The 26,013-nt window shown below is 41.4% G+C and overlaps 1 protein-coding gene across 7 annotated transcripts in view; it reads right to left on the bottom strand.

Annotated features, from left to right (window-relative positions):
* Nucleotides 1–1,671: 1,671 nt before the first annotated feature.
* The window catches only part of ESR1 (estrogen receptor 1), a 285,413-nt gene continuing 261,071 nt past the window's right edge, over nt 1,672–26,013 (bottom strand). For 6 of the 7 annotated variants that reach the window (XM_042846311.2, XM_042846300.2, XM_024110114.3 and 3 more), the window contains 3 exons: nt 22,607–22,740; nt 7,389–7,572; nt 1,672–6,045 (listed from right to left, as the gene is read on the bottom strand). In XM_042846311.2, coding sequence (XP_042702245.2) covers nt 5,814–6,045; nt 7,389–7,572; nt 22,607–22,740 — 550 coding nt within the window. In that variant the 3' untranslated portion in view covers nt 1,672–5,813. 7 annotated transcript variants of the gene reach the window in all.

Genomic DNA, 26,013 nt, shown 5'->3' with positions numbered 1-26,013 from the left:
TCAAGATGTGGGCATACTATGGCTTCATATAAGGGCAATAAGATATTCTCCATCCCTTTTTGAATCATTCCTAACATTGTTTGCTTTTTTGACCGTTGCTGCACAATGCGTGGACCTCTTCAGAGAATCATCCATGATGACTCCAAGATCTCTTTCCTGATTAGTTGTAGCTAAATTAGCCCCCATCATATTGTATGTATAGTTGGGGTTATTTTTTCCAGTGTGCATTACTTTACATTTATCCACATTCAATTTCATTTGCCATTTTGTTGCCCAATCACTTAGTTTTGTGAGATCTTTTTGAAGTTCTCCAGAGTCTGCTTTGGTCTTAACTATCTTGAGCAGTTTAGTAACATCTACAAACTTTGCCACCTCACTGTTTACCCCTTTCTCCAGATCATTTATGAATAAGTTGAAGAGAATTGGTCCTAGGAATGATCCTTGGGTAACACCACTAGTTACCCCTCTCCATTCTGAAAATTTACCATTTATTCCTACTCTTTGTTCCCTGTCTTTTAACCAGTTCTCAATCCATGAAAGGGTCTTCCCTCTTATCTCATGGCAGCTTAATTTACCTAAGAGCCTTTGGTAAGGATCCTTGTCAAAGGCTTTCTGGAAATCTAAGTACACTATGTCCACTGGCTCCCCCTTGTCCACATGTTTGTTGACCCCTTCAAAGAACTCTAATAGTAAGACATGATTTCCCTTTACAGAAACCATGTTGACTTTTGCCCAACAAGTTATGTTCTTCTGTGTGTCTGAAAATGTTATTCTTTACTATTGTTTCAACTAATTTGCCCGGTACTGATGTTAAACTTACCGATCTGTAATTGCAGGGATCACCTCTAGAGCCCTTTTTAAATATTGGCGTTATATTAGCCACCTTCCAGTCTTTGGGTACAGAAGCTGATTTAAAGGGCAGGTTACAAACCATAGTTAATAGTTCCGCAATTTCACATTTGAGTTCTTTCAGAACTCTTGGGTGAAAGCCATCTGGTCCCGGTGACTTGTTACTGTTAACAAGTGCAGACAGACAGTGATCTTTAAAAAAATGTATACGCTGGTTGTGATTAACTCATTACTATCTTTGTCTGCACTAGATGCTAAATGACTAACCGCTTATAAAACACAATCTATTTGATTAGTCTAGTCATGCCTGTTGACTCTGGAAAAGGTGAGTGTGCCGCACAGTGCTCAATGAGTGGCTATGCAGGGAAGTTGCCCAAACGCTGTGACATCAAGGACTGATTCAGTGGCATCTAATAACAGAGTCACATTTAAAAAAAAAAAAAAAAGACAAAAGACTCACAGCCATAAGGGTTTCTCTTCAGCCTACAAGTGCTCAAAGATGGTGCAGCCCATAGCCACATTTTAGGACTCTGCAGTCAGCAGGTTGAGCATTCATGCTCTGGCAGCAGCCCTGACTCAACAGATACAGACATACATGCACACAGGCAATGCAAGGCCTTTGGAAGTGGGTAGTACCATGGGAGAATTCAAGAGGTCTCTTCTCTCCCTGCAATGAAGGCAAAACTCCTGTGGTTTTTGCAAATGCACTTAGATAAATGTAATAGGGACATTTTTTATAAATCTAAATGACTACCCCTCATCTAGCTAGTCATCAAGAGCCAATAAGCAGAAAAAGCAGTTTTAAAAACTATCCAACAGACCTTGTTTTAGTTAATTCTTTATTTTGACATCAAATAGGTTGAGAAAATCTTGGACAGGTCAAGTATGCTGCTGGATTTTTTTAAAGTCTTCTGTAACATTCGTTTCAAGGTGCGAAAGAGGTTTACATGTGTGTTTCATGTAACATAGCAAAACTTTAACAAAACAAGACGACGTCAAAATCAGTATACGCATCAGCAGAATAATCCAACAAATACATGATGGCACTTGAGCCTTGTACTAAAGGGCTCTACAATGAAAAAATAGGTAGTGCACAAAAGAAGCTTCTTTTTTATATATATACACACACACAATAAGGGAGCATAAAGTGGCTTTTTAATGCAAGTCTTTGTGACTAGCAACTTCTTTCTTTTCATTCTCAGATGGTCACTATCTAATGAAAACAGATTACTTATTGGAGATGCGCAAGGATACAGAGCACTCATTGAAGAGGGGATTGCAATATGGCAGCATATATTTCTTTAAAAGTTTAGGCACATTTGAATGCAAAAAAATGCGTTTTAAAAAAAAAAATCTTACAGACAGTGCAAAATTTGAAGTGCCCTCACAAAGGCAACAATCACTTAGAAAACAACCTTTAGGACATAAAAAAATATCTACATTTGAATTAAAACATAAAAAAGAGAATGCAAGTAGAAAGAAAAGGTTTTTAATGAAATATGAATTTTTGGTACCCAAAATTTAAATCACTGAAGGCAATCTGAAATTGTGGTATATTTTTGGGTACTAGCTACGCATGCTATGCATTAAGACCTGGTCTTAACTTCGTAAATATAAAAATATTCAGTTTGTAAAGATGTAATATATTTGTAAATAGCTTTCAAAATAGCTGACATAATGTAGAGTAATTGATCACACTAATTCTGCTGTCACTATCTTAGTGTTTGCATCCACACAATCCTGCTAGTTTTAAATTGGGTTGCATCCTAGTTTTAAAAGCAGGATATATATATATATATATATATACACACACACACACACGAACAGGGATTTATCTTGTTCCCATTTAAGTCTATGGTTAGATTGACTTCAGAGGGGCAAGATTTTTGGTGGAAACAGTTCTAATTCTTAGATGTTTGGTTTCATTTTTGGCACAGCTCTTTAAGAATTAAAATACCGGTAATCAATTATTGAAATAGATCATGACTCCAGTATGAGACCTACCACTTCCACTGCAAAATATACTGACCTGGCATTATCAGTAGAAATGTAAGCTATTCATTCTTTCTTCCTTAGTGACACGTTTTCTAATCTACTAATCTCTTAAATGTACAAAAAGGAAAAATCAGGAAAGTCACCACAAACACCAAGAAATTGCTCCTGCTTTTTTGTTTGTTTGTTTGTTTTATTTTTACTTCAGAACAACTCCTGTTGTCTTTCATAGGAGTTTTACCTGAGACAAAGTCTGCAAGATCAAGTCCACTACAAACAAGAAGTGGCTTTCATACTCTGTTGGAAACCCAGATATCATCAGATGAGCAAGTTCACATTACTACTTTCACATGTGCCCTGAACTTCTTAAAATGATTGTTATTTGAATGGCAACAGGTTTGCTATGCAAAGCAAGTTCATCTGCTCTACTATTGTTTGGTAAAAGCATAATTAGCTTCCCTGAATATTTTTCCTTCTCAAATGTAGTCTCTACAGGATATTATTTTTCTTTTTCATATCCAGCACTCGGTGTCTCAGTTAGTGCTGGCTTATCTACTGCAAATATAAAAGTATATATGAAATATAATCATCATATAAGCTAACAATCAGTTAGCCTCAGGCACAGATAACTACATATGTGATATGGTACCTCAAAAGCATATGAAAACATATTTTGTTTTATGTATTATAGACTTTGTCAACTGGGTTTATTGAATGGCTACATTCAATTGTCTGATATGTGAGCAATGCGTCTTTTACATATAACATTATTTAAGGTGCTATTTAAAGAAAAAAATTAAGTTTTGAACAAGTTAATGATGTCGATCACAGACATTGCCTCCAAGTTAAAAGTATGTATTGTGGGAAATCATTTTTCTCTCTTGGGCTCCCACTGCTTTTGTTACAATATACATTTGAACTAAATGAGGTCTTATTGCAAAGGACAAGGCTAACAAAGAATCCCAAGTTGCTGGTGTGCACCCCTATTTGTCAAATTATTTTTAATAGTCTGGGCCATGTTTTGATACCCTTCCTTATGTTGGGTAGCACTTTATCCCATATGCAGGCTCATTGACTTCAGTGGGACAATTTGCAGCTGAGGGTGCTACTCACCATGGCTAAAGTATCAGAAACCATGGCCCAAATTCATTTATTTAAATTCATCCAAGGATTAATTTGACCCAGTGTGCTTATTTGTTGGGAGAACCAAGGAAGGAGCCATTAATTTAAATAATGTGAAGTTTAGAGGAGCTCTGTCTAGTTTATAATAAAGAACATGGAAGTTGTTAACACACTATATTTGATGGGCAACTCTGGGCTACAATTGGGTGACATTTGTCTTTTAAACTTAGGTACAAGATTCCTGTGGCCCATTCAGATCTTCACCTCTGCTTATTTATGTCAATAATATACAGTACACCAAGATTTTCTCAACACGAAAAAATGGCTACAAAATGAAAATACAAATGTGTACATTTTGGACAAGGCACTTAGGAGCCCCCAATGGCCTTTGGGTAATGAATTGCAAAGAAATACCAATTCTTTCTCTGCATAAGCACAAAGACAAGTGCTTTATCATATTCACAAAAAAATGAGTCTACTGGAAACGAAACTAGTGATATGCATTAGCAAGAGGGTTGTTAAATTAAGATGAGATGAAAGCGCTTCACAAGTTGAGAGCTCACCAGCTTCCTAGGGATTCTGAAAAAATACAGCACATGCAGCTAGTAGTTACCTGCAGATTTAGAACTAAAGTCTGTGTTCTGATATATACATCCTCCCTCCCCACCCGCCAACTCCCACTGAAGTCAAGATGCACATGCCTGAGGGTATATTAGGCCTTGCAGCGTAAACTTGTACTGTCCCTCTCTATGTCTGTTCTTCCCTACCACAAGTTGTTTATCAGCATACAAGGAGTTCTACTTTTGTTGCAGTGGGGACCATTAGAAATGATCATTTATTGCAATGTTTGCAGTATTCTCTTTAATTAGAATGTGAGATACTAGAAAGGGTGGTAAGTGCCTAATTTTTAATGGTACCCAGTAGAGGGAAGTTTAGAGTTTACCTTCCCCTTTATTAGATGCCCTTCATAAGTGGTTTAAACTCCTATTAGTGTCAGTGGGAATTACATACATTCATGATTCCAAGGCCCAAAGGGACCATTGTGATCATCTAGTCTGACCTCGTATAGAACACAAGCCATAAAGCTTCCTCAAAATAAATGGATGGGTGAGTTGAATAGAGTTTGACAACACTTATTAATATTAAAGGCAATGGCATACATCCACAGAAAGGCACACGTTTTCTAGCTGGCTTCCCATCAAAGTACTACCCACCCCAGGACTGAGATAAGAGAAGATTAAGTGCATTCAATCCAGTATGGTCATTGGATTATATAACCACAACTGGATATAAATTCTATGTATTCATGAAGGGGGAAACATCTGCTGATGTCAGCAAGGAAGGGAAATTTTAAAACAATATTACTTTCGGAAAGGAGCACTTTGTCACGGTATGAATATGACAGGCTGGAATCTCCCAAGAACTGAGCTATGTAACTAGGCAGTCTTTAGTGGGGCTTCCTTGTGGCTCAGCCTGGAGCCACTCAACCTTTCAGTGGAAACATCAATTACTCAAACTCAGCTCGGGCCCAGGCTCAAATGATTCCCAGCAAACAGTCAACAAAATCTTGTGCTGATAAAGACTCCAGGAATCCTCACCCTAATTAATGCATGGGGTAAATAAGAGCCATTTCAAATTAAATGGGCCTCCCATCCTTGCAGGCCCTCCATAATAACAAAACCTCTTCCATTAAGGATTTTAGCAAGTGATCAATGAACACTCAGACTGGAAATCACTGGTGCCTATTGGAGTGTTTACACGTGTGGCAATTTAGCTAAAGTGATGTATGAACTAGGTAGTATGCTGTTGGGATTCTCAGAACCTTGTAGGCTTTTTTAACATGTGAACGCTCATACTGTATTTTGCAAATTCTCATCTTCCCTGTTTACATAAAAGGTCTGCAAGGAATGTGATGAAGTTGATGCAGTTGTCAACTGGCTCCGATTCTCTTCTTCCATCTGGGGAGCATTTTTGGCTGCTGGGGCATGCAATCGGTGAGCATCTAGCATTTCCAGCAATAAATCATAAAGCGGGACTACATTTTTGCACTTCATGTTGTATAGGTGCTCCATCCCTTTATTGCTGTGGATTGCAATGAAAACAAAGTCAGAGGACACTCCATAATGAGATGCCACTCCATAATATTTATAGTGATTGCCATTAAAAAGCCACCATCTGGCAACAGTTATTACACAATGATACCTAAGATATCACAGCTTCCCCCACAAAGTGTTGGCTTTTAATGGTAATCGTGTATCCAGCCCATAAACTACCAAATCAATGATTGTCAGACTTACCATAACAAGAAAAATAACTTAAAAGTTTACAAAAGTAAAAAGAACAAACAAAAACAAAAAAACCAAACCAAACCACCACTCTTTGCCTGAACGTTTAGATCAGTTCTGGGAGGAAAAAAAATTAGGGATTGTTATTGACCCTTTCACCACCCACATTTGTAACTTTAGTGACGCTTGCCACTATTTTAAATGCCACTTATGTAGTGGGATGAAGGAACCCTAACTCCATTCACCAGCCAACCAGTGTGCTTTGGCACCTTAAAAATAAACAGTTTAGAACTGTTTAGAACTGTCAGATTTCTAACACTTCAGCTATAAGGTATAGGAGCCCAATTTCACTTCAAGAACTGAATAACTGAATTGATCAGGGTTGTGTCCCTCGCCTCTGTTTGCCAGAAGCTGGGAATAAGCGACAGGGGATGGATCACTTGATGATTACCTGTTCTGTTCATTCCCTCTGGGGCACCTGCCACTGGCCACTGTCGGAAGACAGGATACTGGGATAGATGGACCTTTGGTCTGACCCAGTAGGGCTATTCTTATCTTATAGACCTTTTGCTTAGACTAAGAGTAAATTAAATTCTTCAAACACATCACCTCTGTTAATTATTATTAAAAATCATGGAGATAGAGTCTGAATCCCCTACTTTGATATTGCCTGTCCCTATCAATGTGAGTAGGGGTTGCAGAACTGGGGTGTTATATACTGTTGCAATTTCCTCGGTATGTTATAAACAGAATAAGACATTGTGTATAACACAACAACAATCAGGTCCTGCCTCCACCATCAGACCCATTTGCAGTATAGTGACACCAGAAGCAGAGGAACCATAAAGAGCACAAGAAACAAATAGTGTTAGGGACAGTTTCCCCTCCCACATGATATTAAGCAGAAGGGCTGTTTGTATTTCAGAATTATGGGCCACACTGTGACACCCTCATTCACACTGACTAGCATGTTGCCCCACAAGTAGTCTATGAAGGAAAAGACCACTTGTGGAGTAAGTTACTATTCAACATGAGTTTATCAGAATCTGGCTCTATCAACAGAGCAAAACCTTCCCTGAATGCTGAACTTTGCATAGTTGCCTTGTACAATGGAAGAAGGCTGCATGTGCACTCTCTCACCTCATGTGCCTGATGTGTGAGAGTATGAGGAGGAGCTGAGCCAGTCGTCTGTGTTGCTGATCTGGAGAGAGACCCGACTTGGCCATTAAATGAATCAATGTATCTGTGATTTTGTCCAGAACACGATGAATATGCTCCTTCTCTTCCAAAGATTTCAAGGTGCTGGAAAGAAATGTATACACACCTGGGGGGGGGGGGGAGAACAACACAAAGAGAGATTAGATTTTCATAGCTACAGTCTCATAGACTGGTATCTTAAGAGGCCAGAAGAGGCATGAGAGCCAACCGCACTGTGAACTTTGTCTGTAACCTCTTACTGCCAGAAGAGATCTATCTAAAGAGAACATGGCTAAGGAAAGAATGGAGGTTTCTCTAAAATGACAATGGTGAGAATCAGGAGTGGACACATTGGTCTAGATGAAAAACAAAACAATGGGTATACTCAGAAATTATTATACAACCCAAACTGCAAATATGAGTAAGAAACAATAATCAGTTTTCTTGTTAAGCCTCCTCTACTCCTGCTGCTTCAGCTCCCAGAGATTATCATCAAACAGTGGTGGCTTTCATGCACAAACCAACCCAACTTCCCCCCGCGCACACACAAAAAGAGGATATGGTGAAAGCAAACTGATTGGCACTTTGGTTGGAGTCCTTTGTGCTGTACCTAGAATAAAACAAGGTAGAAAAATGTTTCGGCATGAGGAAAAGTGTTTCTCATAAATGCACATACTGTGGGATAACCAAAGTGACTGAAAGGGAAAATTGCCCTGCACCCTTAATCCCACCTGCTCCATGTTTTAGGGTCTCTGGCTATTTCAAAGAATCTTTTTTTCCCCCAGGCAAGTGATGCTATTAGGTCAGTTATTGTATTGTTCAAACAAGATGGGTGGGGTTTGTGAAAGACTAAACTCCATTCTTTATAAATTCCAAGCCACACACTTTCATAAACAATCCACAATAAAATCTAGCACTTGCAGTTTACTATTTCTTTCAATGCAGACTGATAGCACTGGTGCAATCTGAAAATAAACCAGCAGTCAGTGTAGTAGTGATGACAGCATCTGGAGAAACAGTCAAGTGGAACTGGAGATAATGGGCCAGATTATGAGTTCAGTTACTCCAGGTTTAAACCCAAGTAAGAGATCAATTTACTATAGTTATAATAAATTTCCCACTTTCCTTGCTCCATCATGCTGTGTATTACACCTCATTGAGTAATTGTGTAATCTGTTTGAAGTTACTCCTGTCCCCACCTCTACTGTCTTGTCATCTCCTAGTCCCTCACATTTGTTAGCTGTTTGGTACAGGGACCATGTTTTCCATCTGTATTGAGAGGCATCTAGAGCTCCTTTGGACACCATTAGAAATAATTGTATTAATAATAATGACCGTAAGTGTAATTCTGTTGATTTCATTGGCATTAACACCAGAGTAAGTGAGATCAGAATCTATCCTACTGACCGAGAACAGAACAGCTATTACAGTGTGGCCTCTGGAAGGGAGCAGTTGCAGCTCTTCCTTTTATTCGTTTGCCTGCACTGGACTATTGCTATGAAGTTGTTTTAGAAATATGAAGCAGTGACTGCTTGTCCTAGATCATTTTTCAGACTGGAGCAATTCCATTGAAGAGAACAAGGGCCTTAGACCTTTCTTAGCCAAATGATTTTCAACCCTCCACACATCCATGCTACTAACAGGTTTTATGGTTTAGCAATATTCTAGAGGGACTAATTTCCTAATTCTGACTCATTGGGCTTAATCCATTAGTGGGAAATGTTTTCATAGTCCCATAAGTAGCACCAGCACAGCTCAGCTTGGCCAGGGGATACTGCCATGTGTTATGAATACTTTAGGAATTCCTCCTAGTTTCAGAGTTCTAAAACCCTCTCAAAAGGAAGGAGTCCTGCCAGGTCTCACACTTCTTTAGCATAGGAGCCACAGAAGAGCTTTGTTTAAAAATATCGAAACAAACACCCAAAAAATGCCCAAAGACTTGGACAATTGGCAACCCATACTAATTAAATGTTGAATGAAAGACAGCTAGCGGTTATCTCACTGCTGCCAGGTGACTACTGCTGCCTTTCCTCACTGAGCAGGCATTTCAGAAACAGGAATATCAGCTGTTCATCACTAGAAAGAAGGGCTGCTGCCTTCAGAAAAGTTCGCTCAGCAAGGCAAGACCTGGCTGCCTTAAAGCAGTCTCGAAGCCCTGAAGCAGAAAATCTAAGATTAAGTAAGTACCTTCAAAACTGTTTTCTTTCAACTCTGTATAACAATCCAATATCCTGAACATCATGGAAGGAGAGCCACAGGGAAAACCACAGCCACTGCAAGGGTAAGGCCCACATTCTGTGCCAATAAGGCAAAGCTGTGCTTCAAATGGATTCGTGGAGGGGGCTAAACAGTATGTTACCATATATGCTGTTGGCAAATGGTAATGACAGACTTTTTGGATGCTATTGTTGAGGAGAAAGCCCATTTCACCCTTTCTAGAGCCACACAAATGGAGTGTAAAGTGTCTGTTCAGCCTTGGAATCCGAAGACCACTACTGGCGATTCAACATCCCACCCTGCATGTTTCATCTGTTACAAGACATGATGACCTAGATCAGTGGTTTTCAACCTGTGGTCCACAGTCCCCTGGGGGTCCGCAGACTGTCTAAGATTTCCAAAGGGGTCAGCACCTCCATTTGAAACTTTTTAGGGGTCTGCAAATGAAAAAAAAGGTTGAAAACCACTGACATATAAGAATGACTCAGTGGGAAAGGATGTTTAAAATCCACGATATCAATGGCAAAGAACAACAGGTGGTTATGATGTCCCATACGAAGCCATCCACCAAGTGGTTTTAAGGCTGTATAGTACTCTCCCTGAAGTATTCATACAACTAACTCAGTTCTGTCAGTCTCCATAGGCAAACCAATTAAATTAATTTTCTGCCTAGACAGAAATAACACCACATTGGTTTCCAGAGATAAAGGGTGATCACTTTGCCACATACCACTGATCCTTTTATCAGATCCAATCCAACAGCAAGAACTCCGATTATGTTGCTGCCTTTGTGTTTCTGGTGCTTGTTCTCCTTGACCCCAATGGTAAGGAAGAGCCCTTGAAGCACTGCACTGCTGAACTGAATGTGCTTTTCAAAATACAGCTTTGTTTTGTAGCTGAAGGGTTTATTTCGTTTTCTGCAGCCCTGGAGGGACAGATTCTGTTTTGTTATTGAAACGGCAGCATTGTCCTAGTTATAAGAGACAAGCTGTCGCCATGGTATCTTGGGAGAAATTCACAAATGGTATCAATATAGTGTATCTTGCAGTGCAAATACAAACTCTCACTTCTCCATACAGAGGGAGAGAGGCTTTAAGAAAAAAAAGTCACTTTAACTTTTTTCTGATTAAGGCCACAGGGAAAGAAAGAAGTTACAAGAAACAGTGAAAAGGGACAGAGACCTGATTGGTGGTGGAGGAATTGTGGAATTAGATATTATAGGATGATATTATCAAGGAATCCTCATCATTGAAGGTTTTTAAGAACATGTTGGACAAACACCTGTCAGGGATGGTCTAGAATTACTTAGTTCTGCTATAGCATAGGGGGATGAACTTGATGACTTCTTGAGGTCCCTTTCCTGACCTATATGTCTACAATTAATCTCAATATTCTCTAATGTGACCATGCACTAAAAATTCCAGGAAAAGGAAAGTGTTCTAGACTTAATACAAATCATTTGTCTGGTGCAGTAAATCTACACAACACCTTGGAAATACAATTTAACAGATTAGATTTGAGATTGATTTTAAATATTTATGGCTAATTCAAATTGGCTGAAAACACATTTAAATCCTCTTGAGATCAACTGTGTTTGTTCCATGTATATGTAATTTGTGTAACATGGTTCTCAATAAGTTTTTCCAAGATTTGTGTGTGCATTTTTCATCTGCTCTTGCTATGTGAGATTCATGTGTATTTTTATAGGTTATTTTTCCAAATATAATGTCTGTATGTTTTCTGTATATTTTCCACAGGAATCCCATCTCCTTCTGCATACAGGGAATGAGGTAGCTGTAAATTATTTCTTTTTATCCTCCTCATTCAATGTGTGGCCACAGGCATGATTTACCACACACGAAGTACAGAATTACTCATTTCTTTTTCTATTACACTTACCATAGTAGTTTAAGTGCATCACAAATATTCATTAATTTATCTTTATGACATCCCTGGAGAGAGGGGGAGTTTTTAAAGATGGAGAATTGAGGCAGAGAGAGATTAAGGGCAAAATTTGCAAGCATTTTTTGTGGGTGGCTCAATCACTGGACAGCCAGCTTGAGACACTGAAAACCTGATTTTTCCACAGAATACTTAGCATTTTTTAGCACTTTATATGTTTTCAGCACTGTACAGATAATTCATCATCACAACACCCCTGTGAGGTAGGTGGGTGAAATACTATGACCCCATTTTATAGATGGGGAAATTGAAACGCAAAGTGACTTGCCTAGGTTTCAAACACAGGGCCTCCTTTCTCCTAAGCCATGTTCATTCCTCAGACCATACTGCAAGGGGTTTTAAGAAGCTGCAGCTCTCACTCAATTGATCTGCAGTTGCGAGAGCTCAGCACTTTTGCAAATCAGGCCCAGGAGTCTCAGGTTAGGCACCCATAAAATTAACAGTTCGTGACCACCTGGGAAAACTTTGGTTTAAGAGACTTTCCCAGCATCACACAAGAACTCTGTGGCAGAGGCAGGGATATAATCCAATTATTCAGGGTGGTATTTAAGAGCTTAACCACCATGTTATCCTTTCTCTTTCTGTGGCCCATTACCTTTTTCTCTACACACATTCCGGCAATAAACAAGCAACAGGAGTCTTACAGACACCTCTATACAACCCTAATTCATTCCCAAAGCACTGGCCATCCTAGGCATTGAATGAGGTAGAGACCTGTGGAAAAACCAGTATGTGATTGTGTAATTAACAAATGAACCATAATGTGTACACACAAGAGGATCTAAACCATCCACAAAAAAGTGACATTGACCTGAGGTGAATTCTGGGCAATATTCACTCCTGGACCTGATTAAAGTTCTGATATCTCACAGCCCAGTATAACTAGGAGGTGGGGGAGAGTGTATGAAGTTTTGCTACATGTATTTCCAAAGGACACACAGCATATGCTGCTAGCCCTGTCTCTCTCTCCCTCTGAAGGCTGCAGAGTTGTTCTCTTTGGTGCTGAGTGAGTAATGCAGCCATACCATCCCAAAATCATTACAATAAAATGTTTCTTTAATAACACACCACCACATACAAAATAAAAACTTTCAATAAGCAGAAAATAAAGTCTTTGCATTCGTTTTTCAATAGTGCATGCTATTATTACGGTTATTTTGCTCATACACGCAAGAGGTAAGAATACATCAACCACAGACTATTTAGATCCAAGTGCACTCACTTCTTAGTTTGTACAATTTCCCCATTATAAGAAGAAAACAAAACCCTCTATAACAAAAGCCAGATAGATACCACAAAGCACAGTGGGCAAGGTCTGGCAAGGACATTGTCTAAGCAAGTCCTGGTATTGCCAATCTGAATGGCATTGCACCTGGAACAGTCAACTTGCTAAACTCCAATTGCAGAACAAGGAAACTTCAAAGTGTGGGTCAAACAAAACAGACAAGAAACATAAATGGAATGAAAAACTGGAATGATGTAGTAATCATTTTCTAGGGTTAAATCAGATATTCCTTGTAAATCAACAATATGCAAAGAGGATAATCCAGTTTCAATGCATTGGCTAAAAATTATCATAATTGCCATGATAATCACTTATACAGATCTTTTTTATTTTCAGGAAGTATTAAAATGTTTCGCTCTTCTGAAGAGACTATATTTTGTTATTTTATCTTCCATTTATCACATTGATAATTATGTTTGCCATATCAATTTAAAGTATGCTGAATAACTGTGTTACCTCAGATGCACTTTGTGATAATTACTGACAAAATGGTGTGGCTAAAGCTATTGGTAAATTCATTAAAAACCAGACTGGGCTGAGATTTGTGGGGATACACATATGAGGCACTGTAGAGATGATTTCCCATGTAGAAATTGCCTCAGAACTCCCTTCCAAACTATTCATAGTAGGGGAAACCAAGATGTCACACTACCATTGGCTGGTGTCTCACAACCACTCTATGGCTAGGTCTACACTACCCGCCTGAATCGGCGGGTAGAAATCGACCTCTCGGGGATCGATGCTCTTACTCCACCAGCGGAGGTGGGAGTAAGCGCCATCGACAGAAAGCCGCAGAAGTCGATTTTGCCGCCGTCCTCACAGCGGGGTAAGTCGGCTGCGATACGTCGAATTCAGCTACGCTATTCACGTAGCTGAATTTGCGTATCTTAAATCGACTCCCCCCTGTAGTGTAGCTGTACCCTAAGTGACCTTCTAAACAGTTATCAAAGGCTTAGAGGACCCATTACAGCTGCTCAGGTAAGCATGCCACACAGAGCAGCTCCTTTTTCCCAATCCAATTCAAATCATTGGGGTTTTTTTCCCCACAGAGTTTGTAAACTATTTCATTTTGATAATTTCAAAATGAATATTTGATTTTTTGCAATGAAACGGTTTTCAGATTTTTGTCTCACTGAGAATTTTGAAATGCTTGTTTTTTGTCCCAAAATTGGAACCAAACCAAATTTTCAGAAACATCAGAGTTTCAGTTCTCCACCCAGCACTTGTTGAGAAGTACTGCCAGTGTCCTAGCAGCCTGGGAGTGAGTCAGAAGGCTAAGATTCTAACCTGACTTTCTGTGTTCACCTTGGGCATAACCTGAAGAAGGGTAGGAGACTCTAAGGGTAAGTAGAATAAGAGTGTGGTCCAGTACCACTGGAAAATCATTTTCCATTGTGATAATTATGCACTTTACAACAGAATCCAGTTTGCTCCCCCATGGCTGTTTTGACCCCACAGTTACCAGAACTCTACATTATTCAAAAGTTACTTTAGATTCTGACTAAAAATGACACTGTTAGGTAAGGTGGTATCAATTTTATATAATCACTTTTGGGAGTAGAACCTCTTAACAAAAATTAAGATTATGACTTTAGAATATTGCTGTATGCTTCAGCTTGCATTTAAAGTAAATATTTGTCTATTTTCTCTAATTTTAAACAGACAAAACATTCTGCAACCCTGCATCCCAAACTAAGGGGGGAAAATCGTAGGGAAAGGTTGCAGACCAAACTGGATGAACAAGCATCTCAAACAGGTTATTAAGAGAAAGCAAAATGCCTTCAAGTAATGGAAGAAGGGATGGATCAGCAAGGAAAACTGTCTCTTGGAGGTCAGAAAGCATCAGAAAAAAAGTGAGAATTGCCAAAAGCCAAGCTGAGCTAGACCTTGCAAAGGAAATAAAAAACAAACAATTGTAAAAGGTTCTTTAGCCATATAAATAAAAAGGAAACAAGGAAAGAAGCAGCAGCACTGCTAAATACTGAGGATGGAGTGGAGATTAAAGATAATCTAGGTATGGCCCAACAAATACTTTGCCTCAGTTTTTAAAATAGGTAATGAGCAGCTATGGGGGCAGCGGCACAGGGCTAATAGGAACATGGATATGGAAGCAGAAATCACCACATCTGAGTCGGAAGCCAAACTCAAACAGCTTAATGGGACCACATCAGGAGGCCTAGATCATCTCCATTCAAAAATATTACAGGAACTGGCACATAAAATTGCTAGTCTAATAGTAAGGATTCTTAATGACTCCATAAACTCGGGGGTCATACCCTATGACTGGAGAATTGCAAATATATTATATAGTACCTATATTTAAGAACGGAAAAAAGTGATCTGCAAAACTACAGGCCTGTTAGTTTGACCTCAATTGTATGGAAGGTTTTAGAACAAAATGTTGAGAGAGAGAGAGTAGTTAAGAATAAAGAGGTAAAAGGTAACTGGGATAAAATACAACATGGTTTTACAGAAAGTAGATCATGCCAAACCAGCCTGATCTCTTTCTTTGAGAAGAAAACCAATTTTCAGGTCAAAAGAAATGCAGTAGCTCTAGTCTACCTGGATTTCAGTGAAGTATTTGATACAGTTCCACAAGCGAATTATTAATTAAATTAGAGAAGATGGGGGTTAATATGAGAATTGAAAGGAGGGTAAGGAACTGGTTAAAGGGAAGAGTATAGTGGGTCATGCTGAAAGATCTACTGTCAGGCTGGAGGGAGGTTGCAAATAAAGTGCCTCAAAGATCAGTCTTGGGACCAATCTTACTTAACATTTTCATTAATGACCTTGGTAGAAAAAGCGATAATGTGCTAATAAAATTTGTGGATGACACAAATTTGGGAGGTATTGCCAATATGGAGGAGGACCAGAAATAGCATACAAGAAGATTTGAATGACCTTGAAAACTGGAGTAAATGAAATGGTATGAAATTTAATTGTGTAACGTCATAATTTTAGGGACTAACAACAAGAATTTTTGCTATAAACTGGGGATGTATCAGTTGGAAGCAACAGAGGAGGAGAAAGACCTGGATGCATTAGTCAATCACAGGATGACTATGAGCTGCTGACATGAAGTGGCCGTGAAAAACGCTAATGCAATCCGAGGATGAATCAGGCGAGGTATTTCCAGTAGAGATGGGTGTTAGTACCATTATACAAGGCACTGACGAGACCTGATCTGAAATTCTACGTGCAATTCTGATCTCCCATGTTTAAGAAAGATGAATTCAAACTGAAATGTGTGCAGAGAAGGGCGACTAGAATGACCAGAGGAATGGAGAACCTACTTTATGAGGGGAGACGTAAAGAGCTTGGATTGTTTAGCCTAACCAACTGAAGGCTGCACTTAGGACGGAAGAATCTCATGCACTGCTACAGGCTGGGGACTTACTGTCTAAGGGTATGTCTAGACTACGAGAGTAGTTCGATTTTACTTAAATCAAATTTGTGGAACCGATATTACGAAGTCGAACGTGTGTATCCACACTAAGGACAGTAATTCGACTTTGTGAGTCCACACTAACAGGGCAAGCGTTGACATTGGAAGCGGTGCACTGTAGGCAGCTATCCCACAGTTCCCACAGTCCCCGCTGCCCACTGGAATTCTGGGTTGAGCCCGCAATGCCTGCTGGGGCAAAAAATGTGTCGAGGGTGGTTTTGGGTAACTGTCATCATTCAACCGTCACTCCCGCCCTCCCTCCCTGAAAGCACCGGCGGGCAATCACTTTGCGCACTTTTCTGGTGAGTGACAATGCGGACGCCACAACACTGCGAGCATGGAGCCTGCTGTGACCATCGCTGCAATTATGGCTGTTGTCAATACCTCGCACCTTATCATCCACCTTTTTCAGAGTCAGATGCTGAGAAATCAGGCGAGGAGGCTACGGCAGCGCGGTGAGTACATTAAGTCTGAGAGGGGCACAGACCTCTCACAAAGCACGGGACCCGCGCCATGAACATCATGGTCGCAATGGGTCATGTTGATGCTGTGGAACGGCAATTCTGGGCCCGGGAAACAAGCACGGACTGGTGGGACCGCATAGTGCTGCAGGTCTGGGATGAATCACAGTGGCTGCGAAACTTTAGGATGCGTAAGGGAACGTTCCTGGAACTTTGTGAGTTGCTGTCCCCTACCCTGAAGCGCAAGGACACCCGGATGCAAGCAGCCCTGACTGTCCAGAAGTGAGTGGCCATAGCCCTCTGGAAGCTTGCAACGCCAGACAGCTACTGGTCAGTCACGAACCACTTTGGCGTGGGCAAATCTACCGTGGGGGTTGCTGTAATGCAAGTAGCCAACGCAATCGTTGAGCTACTGCTGTCAAAGTTAGTGACCCTGGGAAACGTGCAGGTCATCATAGATGGCTTCGCCACGATGGGATTCCCAAACTGCGGTGGGGCCATAGATGGAACTCACATCCCTATCCTGGGACCGGACCACCAGGCCAGCCAGTACATTAACAGAAAGGGGTACTTCTCAATGGTGCTGCAAGCACTGGTGGACCATAGGGGACGTTTTACAAACTTCAACGTCAGATGGCCAGGCAAGGTTCATGAGGCTCGTGTTTTCAGGAACTCTGGTCTGTTTAGATGGCTGCAGGAAGGTATTTACTTCCCGGACCACAAAATAACTGTTGGGGATGTGGAGATGCCTATAGTGATCCTCGGGGACCCTACCTACCCGCTAATGCCCTGGCTCATGAAGCCCTATACAGGCGCCCTGGACACTGAAAAAGAACTCTTCAACTACCGTCTGAGCAAGTGCAGAATGGTGGTGGAGTGTGCTTTTCGACGTCTCAAGGGGAGATGGAGAAGCTTACTGACTCGCTCTGATCTCAGCGAAACCAATATCCCCATTGTTATTGCAGCTTGCTGTGTGCTCCACAATCTCTGTGAGAGCAAGGGGGAGACCTTTATGGTGGGGTGGGAGGTTGAGGCAAATAGCCTGGCTGCTGATTACGCCCAGCCAGACAGCCGTGCGATTAGAAGAGCCCAGCGGGACGCGCTGTGCATCCGGGAGGCTTTGAAAGCTAGGTTCCTCAGTGAGCAGGGTAACCTGTGACTATTAAGTTTGTTTAAAGAGAAGCTGAACCTGCCCCCCGTTTCTTTACCCACTTAATGTTGACTATCCTCTGCAGTTACATACCCCGTTCACTCCGTTCCCCCCCTTCCAACACACGTTTAAAAATAAAATAAATGGAACTTTGTTAATTAACACCATTTTTTTAATATGGATTTCGCAGTAAAGTGTTGAAACTGGGACGCAGACTGTGGTGGGGAGTGGGCGTAGTGATGGAAAGAACGCTTCTAAACTCGAGGAATGACATGCTCCTGCTCCTACAGTGGTCCGCAGTGCTGGACTGGTTGTTTTAACGGAGCCTGCCACCCCTCCTTTTCGGGACTTTGTGTGTGGGGGCTGTGTGACTTTGTGGCGGGGGAGGACGATTAGAGATAGACTGCAGCGGGGCTCTGTCCTCCTGCCTCTGGTCCTGCAGAACATCCACAAGGCTCCGGAGCGTGTCCGTTTGCTCCCTCATTAGTTCAAGCAGCGTTTGAGTCGCCTGCTGGTCTTCCTGCCACCATCTTTCCTCCCGTTCGCTGTGTGATCGCTGGTATTGCGACATGTTCTCCCTCCACTGGGTCTGCAGTGGAGATCAGACAAGCGGGGCAGGACAGCGGAATTCGGGTAGCAGGCTGACATGGTAAGCCATAGACTTTTGGCTGCTTAAAACTTAATTTATAGCAGGGCCCTCCTTTCACGTTCAAAGCAATGCTCCTAGCGCTGGCCAGTTCCTGCTGCCGGCAATCTGGCAAGCATGAACTCTGCCCCGTCCCACCCCCTCACGGCTGTCCCCGGGAAAGATCTCTGTATGCTGTCCCTCTCCCGCCTCCACGGCGTGGCTGTAAACCGCTGGTTACAGTTATGTAAAGGAACAGGCAAGCAGTCCCAATACTAACATTCCCCTAATTCAAAGCAGGTCACCATGAGCGACATCACTCTGATGAGGATTTCTGACACAGAGCAAGACCGCATGCTGCGTCAAAGACAGCAAAAACCAGGGCCGTATGCCGCCATGCTCCGCGAGGCAATGATCCCAGAGTATTTGATGATAGCCTGGCGCGGAAAAGTTTCCTACCACGGAGGACGCAATAAGGCCGCTCTCCCCAGGAACCTCATGCGAAGGCTTTCCAATTACCTCCAGGAGAGCTTCGTGGAGATGTCCAATGAGGATTTCAGCTCTATCCCCGGACATATAGACCTTCTTTTCCAGTAGCTGCACTGGCAAGGACTAAAAAGTAGAGTGCCTAGGGCAAACTAATCATGAAAAACCCATTGTTAATATTCCTGTTCTGTTCAAAATAAATGTTTACATGTTTAAAACACTTACCGACTGATCACCCTGATTCAGGGTCGGGGTTATACCTGGGGAGGGTTGGTAGGGGATCTCTGTGAGGGTGATGAAGAGATCCTGGCTGTCAGGGAAATCAGCGTTGTAAGCGCTGTCGACTGCCTCGTCCTCCTCATCTCTTTCCTCATTTTCCCCGTCCGCTAACATCTCCGAGGAAGCGGCCGTTGACAATATCCCATCCTCAGAGTCCACGGTCAGTGGTGGGGTAGTGGTGGCGGCCGCACCTAGAATGGAATGCAGTGCCTCGTAGAAACGACATGTCTGGGGCTGGGATCCGGAGCGTCCATTTGACTCTTTGATCTTCTGGTACCTTTGTCTCAGCTCCTTGATTTTCACGCGGCACTGTGTTGCATCCCGGCTGTATCCTCTCTCCGTCACAGCTTTGGAGATCTTCTCGTACATCTTCGCATTCCGTTTTTTCGATCGCAGCTCCGAAAGCATGGACTCATCGCCCCACACAGCGATCAGATCCAAGACTTCCCGATCAGTCCATGCTGGGGCCCTCTTTCTATTCTGCAATTGCATGGTCACCTCTGCTGGAGAGCTCTGCATCGTTGCCAGTGCTGCTGAGCTCGCCACGATACCCAAACAGGAAATGAGATTCAAACTGGCCAGACAGGAAAAGGAATTCAAATTTTCCCGGGGCTTTTCCTGTGTGGCTGGTCAGAGCATCCGAGCTCGGACTGCTGTCCAGAGCGTCAACAGAGTGGTGCACTGTGGGATAGCTCCCGGAGCTATTAGCGTCAAATTCCATCCACACCTATCCGAATTCGACATGGCCATGTCGAATTTAGCACTACTCCCCTCGTCGGGGAGGAGTACAGAAATCTAATTAAAGAGACCTCTATGTCGATCTAAATAGCTTCATTGTGTGGACGGGTGCAGGTTTAATTCGATTTAACGCTGCTAAATTCGACATAACCTCCCAGCGTAGACCAGGCCTAAGTGGCAGTTCTGCAGAAAAGGACCTGTGGATTACAGTGGACGAGAAGCTGGATATGAGTCAACAGTGTGCCCTTGTTGTCAAGAAGGCTAGTGGCATATTGGGCTGCATTAGTAGGAGCATTGCCAGCAGATTGAGGGAAGTGATTATTCCCCTCTATTTGACATTGGTGAGGCCACATCTGGAATATTGTCTCCAGTTTTGGGCCCCCCACTACAGAAAGGATGTGGACAAATTGAAGAGAGTCCAGCGGAGGCCAACGAAAATGATTAGGGGGCCGGGGCACATGACTTATGAGGAGAGGCTGAGGGAACTGGGCTTATTTAGTCTGCAGAAGAGAAGAGTGAGGGGGGATTTGATAGCACCCTATAACTACCTAAAAGGGGGTTCCAAAGAGGATGGAGCTAAACTGTTCTCAGTGGTACCAGATGACAGAACAAGCAGCAATGGTCTCAAGTTGCAGTACGGGGGGTCTAGGTTGGATATTAGGAAAAACTATTTCACTAGGAGCGTGGTGAAGCACTGGAATGGGTTACCTAGGGAGGTGGTGGAAGCTCCATTCTTAGAGGTTTTAGGCCCGGCTTGACAAAGCCCTTGCTGGAATGATTTAGTTGGGGTTGGTCCCGCTTTGAGCAGAGGGTTGGACTAGATCACCTCCTTAGGTTTCTTCCAACCTATATCTTCTGTGATTCTATGAAGGCTGGGGGGAGATATGATTGCTCTCTATAAATACATCGGAGGGATAAATGCCAGGGAGGGAGAGGAGTTATTTAAGTTAAGCATTGGCATTGGCCAAGAACAAATGGATATAAACTAGACACAAACAAGTTTAGGCTTGAAATTATACAAAGGCTTCTAACCACCAGAGGAGTGAAGTTCTGAAACAACCTTCCAAGGGGAATAGTGGGGGCAAAAGACCTAAGTTATAAGATAGAGCTTGATAAATTTATGAAGGGGATGGTATGATGAGATTGCTTACAATGGCACATGGCCCATCTACAACTGTTATTTGTAAATATTTCCAATGCCTGTAGATGGAATACTAGAGGGGGAGGGCTCTGAGTTTCTACAGAGAATTCTTTTTAGGTGTCTGGCTGATGGGTCTTGCCCACATGCTCAAGGTCTAACAGACTGCCATATATGGGGTCAGGAAGGAATTTTCCACCAGGACAGATTGGTAGAATACTTAGGGGGTTGTCAACTTCCACTGCAGCATGGGCCACAGGTCACTTGCTGGTTTGAACTAGAGCAGGGGTTCTCAAACTGGGGGTTGGGACCCCTCAGGAGGTCATGAGGTTATTGCATGCAGGTCGCAACCTATCAGCCTCCACCCACCCCTCCAACCCTGCTTCACTTCTAGCACTTATAATAGTCTTAAATATATTTTTTTAAATGTGTTTTTAATTTATAAGGGGGATCGCACTCAAAGGCTTGCTATGTTAAAGGAGTCACCAATACAAAAGTTTGAGAACCATGGAACTAGAGTAAATGGTGGATTCACTGCAATTTGAAGTCTTTAAATCAAGCTTTGAGGACTTCGGTAACTCAGCTAGAGGTATGGAGCTACTATAGGAGTGGGTGGGTGAGGTTCTGTGGCTACAATGTGAAGGAGGTCAGATTAGATGATCGTGATGGTCTCTTTTGGCCTAAAAGTCTATGAGTTTAAGGTGGTGCCAATTTTCTGTAATCACTTCTGGAAGTAGAGCCTCATTTAACAGAACTTAACATTATGGCTTTAGAAAAGTGCTGTATGCTTCAGCCTGCATTTAGAATAAATCTTTTTCTATTTTCTCTCATTTTAAACAGACAAAACCTTCTGGTCAGAGATGCAAGATCCTTTCTTTTTGTGCCTTACTTCTCAGCTTTATTTGGCCATTTCAACCTCAAGGTCTTTACATAAGTTCTGACAAATTTAGCCATGCCTTTGCCATCCCTTCCCTTAGTTTTACCACCTAAACAGGAATGTTTATGCTCCAGTTCTAAAACTAAAATTAGAATCACCTCTTGACATTATGAGGGTTGCCTCAACTACTGTCATCACCTCCTCTCAGATCTTTTTCATATTAATCTTGACCCACCCCCAATCCATCGAAAATACTACCCAAATCATCCTTCAGGTCTGTTGCTTTCAGTATATCAACTCCTTTTTTAATTAATTCCCTGGCTCCCTCTTGTACTGCAAAAGTTTACACTGTCTGTCTTTGCCTTAAGGCTTTACATCACAAATTCCCTGTCTAATTCTCTGATCCAGCCTCTTTTGGCATCCAAACAACAACTGAAATCAAACAGCAATAGTAATTAATTAAATTATAAAAGTGTTATATGTGAACATGCCACTTACCTGAATTGAGCAGGATGATTGACTTAAGGCACACAAATTCCTCCCCCTGGAGATTCATCACACGGAACCGAGCAGCAGTGGCCAGCAACATGTCAAAGATCTCCACCATGCCCTCTACGCACTTCCCTTGATTCCTGCAAGAACACAACCACAGAGATTTCACAGATTTATCCAAACAAAGAGGTTTTTCATCCTCAGATCCTTCCACTACACTTTGACTTCTTAATTATCCACTCCATTCTGATTGTGTAGTGCATTTACTCACTGTGCTCACTTTGCACCAACGTGTCTAAACAAAGTGGAAGGCAGTGGATAAGGGCCAACATCTCAAAGCTAAAATATAGAAATGTTTATTTTTCCAAAAGAGTTGCTAATTACTTAATGGTCTGTACACCAATAGGAGTCATCATGAAGGTTAACTTCCTGTGAGCAAATGATCTTAAGAACAAAGATATTTTTAAATGATATTTTCCTTTTTTCTTTTCCCCTTTACTGCTTTGATTAATTTGTCTTCTCTTCTTTTTCTTTACTCTTTCTTTACATAACCCCTCAAACATTTTTCTTTATGCTTCACAGTACTTCTCCCTAATCTTTTCCTGTTGGCATTGTAAACTAGTATTCTGACATGTTACTCATATTTCTCTTACATTAGTGTAATGATTCAGGAGTCCCTTATTATTTAATGGCACTCATGTCATGACATTATATGATTTTGTTTATCTCAAGACAAAGCTCAGTGATGCTGTAAAGCCCACTAACAATGGCATTTAATCCACGACCCACTGTTCACAATGACAGACTCTGGGTGATTAAATCAGATGGTTCAGATGCAGAGTAGTAGTTAGTATTAATAAATATTCATGGATGGAGAAGAGGAGGAAGAGGAAGAACGAGAGTGACTCTATAGCCTGGTATTTACCTGGGAGGTTAGAGACCGAAGTTTAAGTCCCTGCTGTGAATGAGGCACTCACGGTCCAGGTTAATGCCCTAACAACTGGGCTATTGCCTGTTCTGGAGTGGGTCTCTCTCAAAATTCTAGTTATCAGTCACTTGATTTCAGAGCAGCAACAACAGCTAAGACACAGGGTGTGGTCATTTGCAACAGCAGCTGCTGCTCAGCCTCAGTATTGACTCACTAACATCACAGCAGCAAGACTGTGAAACTCTGCATGGGTAAAATAGAGTGGAAAGCCTGTCCATTGGTAAGGTAAGATGTACCTCTCTGTATGGACATCAAGAAAGTGAAAAGAAAAGAGGTGTTAAAGATTTTCATGGGCAAATAAAATAATTACTAATGCAAAGCAAGGGGTAAAAGATACATACAATTCATGCTTTTCCTCAAATCTCTACTTGTTAAAATGTACATCCTCAGAAAACAAAACCCTTGAATCATTACATGAAGTTCTATAATAAGACAGGCATCTTGTTCTGTTCAGCTTGTTTGTTTCTGGCAGAGCAGCTAGTAGTTTTGTGTTAAAGTGGAGCAGGATTAAACCTCCATATGTAGAATTGTGCAAGGTTTCAGAGGAGCTAAAAGTCTTCATTTCAACAGTTTGCAAATTCCCAGATAAAAATGAGATAAGAATTATGGATAGCTAGCAGTAAGAACAGGATTTCAGTATGCATTGGCTCTTGGCATATTCTAAAGAATGTTTCCATTGCAGACCATTAAGGAGGCTGTGTAAGAAATATACTTGTTCCTCAAAAGCCATCTAGCTACTATCCGCCAGTTTTCAGCTTAAAGCACCTAAGAATATCATACAGTCTGGACTGATTCTGAGATTTTCACATTACTGTTTTCAATGTATATTTCTTGGCAAAGATAGATGTTTTGAGGTGCACCAATGAGCTCTCATTTTAAGGAGTCATATGATTCAACTGAGAGGAAAAAGATCTTGCAGTAGCAAGTAATATACTTTGGTCAATCAGGTACCCTACTGATAATGTTTTTGTAAAGAACTTCAGGAGTAACGATACTGACCTATTTAGATATTTTAACAGCTATTAGTTCACAAGTTCAATATTCCAATCAAGGATGTCTTGTCAAGTGGCTCTACTGTAAGGCTAAAAATTTAGATTACTTTGGCCTCAGCAAAAATCTTAAAAATTTATCATTTAGTTATCTGCAATATTATGGCCTTAATTTTTGAACTTGTGTCTAAAAAGTACTCAATTCACATTTAAGCACCTACAAAAATATTACCTGAATTTCAGAGATTCAGAGCACCTGCAGTTCCCATTAATTCAATGGCATTTGCGGATACTATAGACCCTCAGAAAAATCCAACTTTTTTTAATTAGGTGTCAATGTGGGTTTAGTTGCCTAACTCTAAGTTCCCAGATTTGAAAATATTGGCTTATGAGACTTGTGCCTTCTTCACAGATGTGTGGAGCAACTTCAGTTCCCACTGAAGTCAATGGGAGCTGCAGATGCTTGGCAGCTTTGAAAAAAATCTGGCCAGGAGTCTAATATTGCCAGGATGGCCAATAGGCTCTTAATGCCCTTTGCTGATAAATTATGCCCTTTGAATTAATATCTGTTCCAGAAGAGAAAATAAGAAACTTCTCTGGTGAGGACTCTCTGCTATTTGTTCGTTTTATTTCAGAGATCCTGTCAGTCACAAGGATTTTTAAAGTTTGACCAACTGTGCATGCATTAGAAGGCTTAGAGTATAAGCCATTAATAGAATGCTCATATGACAGAACTTATGGGGAAGAAATTCTGGGATGTCTGTATCTTGGTTTAAGAAGGAAAGTGAAAACACCAGTGAATATTTGATTATCCATTAACTCCCTGCCCACTCAAGATTGCTCTCCTCATCTTAAAGAACCCGCATGATCCCAATATATCTCCATGATTTCATCTCTCCCTATGCTCCCTGTCACAGTTCCCAACATAAATGCACCTCTGACTCCTTCATGGCCTATCTGAGAGCACCACACTCAGCAATCACCTATCTCAGAGGCAACAATCCTCTCTCTTCAAACTGGGGACTTAGGCTATAGACTCCTGCAATTCACTGTGATCACCTCACCATATCTGACCTCAGTTCAGCATCTGTACTTCCACTCTCTCAGGAGCAATACTAGGGTTATCAGTGACCGTCAGCTCTGATAGAAAAGTGCTATTTATTCAGAACAAAAGCAATTCAGAGAAAACATATAATAAAAACAAACAATTTATCTGCATTTTTAGCTTACCAGCTGGTCAGCCATCTTCTACATGGAGCCCCTCATAGGATTAGTATACTTCAGGTCCTCTCATAGGGCCTGTCTCTGGTCATAGACTCATGTCAGTTCTTGGATCAAGTGTGAGTGACACCCTCTTTCTAAGTTAGGAATGGGACTTTATCAACTTTCAGGCATTTTGCATGTTAGGCCTCTTGAGCTATTTCCAGGGAGTGAAA

The sequence above is a fragment of the Chrysemys picta genome, chromosome 3, assembly GCF_011386835.1.
Source record: "Chrysemys picta bellii isolate R12L10 chromosome 3, ASM1138683v2, whole genome shotgun sequence".
Lineage (NCBI taxonomy): Eukaryota > Metazoa > Chordata > Testudines > Emydidae > Chrysemys > Chrysemys picta.
Note: the sequence above shows the minus strand (reverse complement) of the source record. Positions and strands in the feature narration are given on the sequence as shown.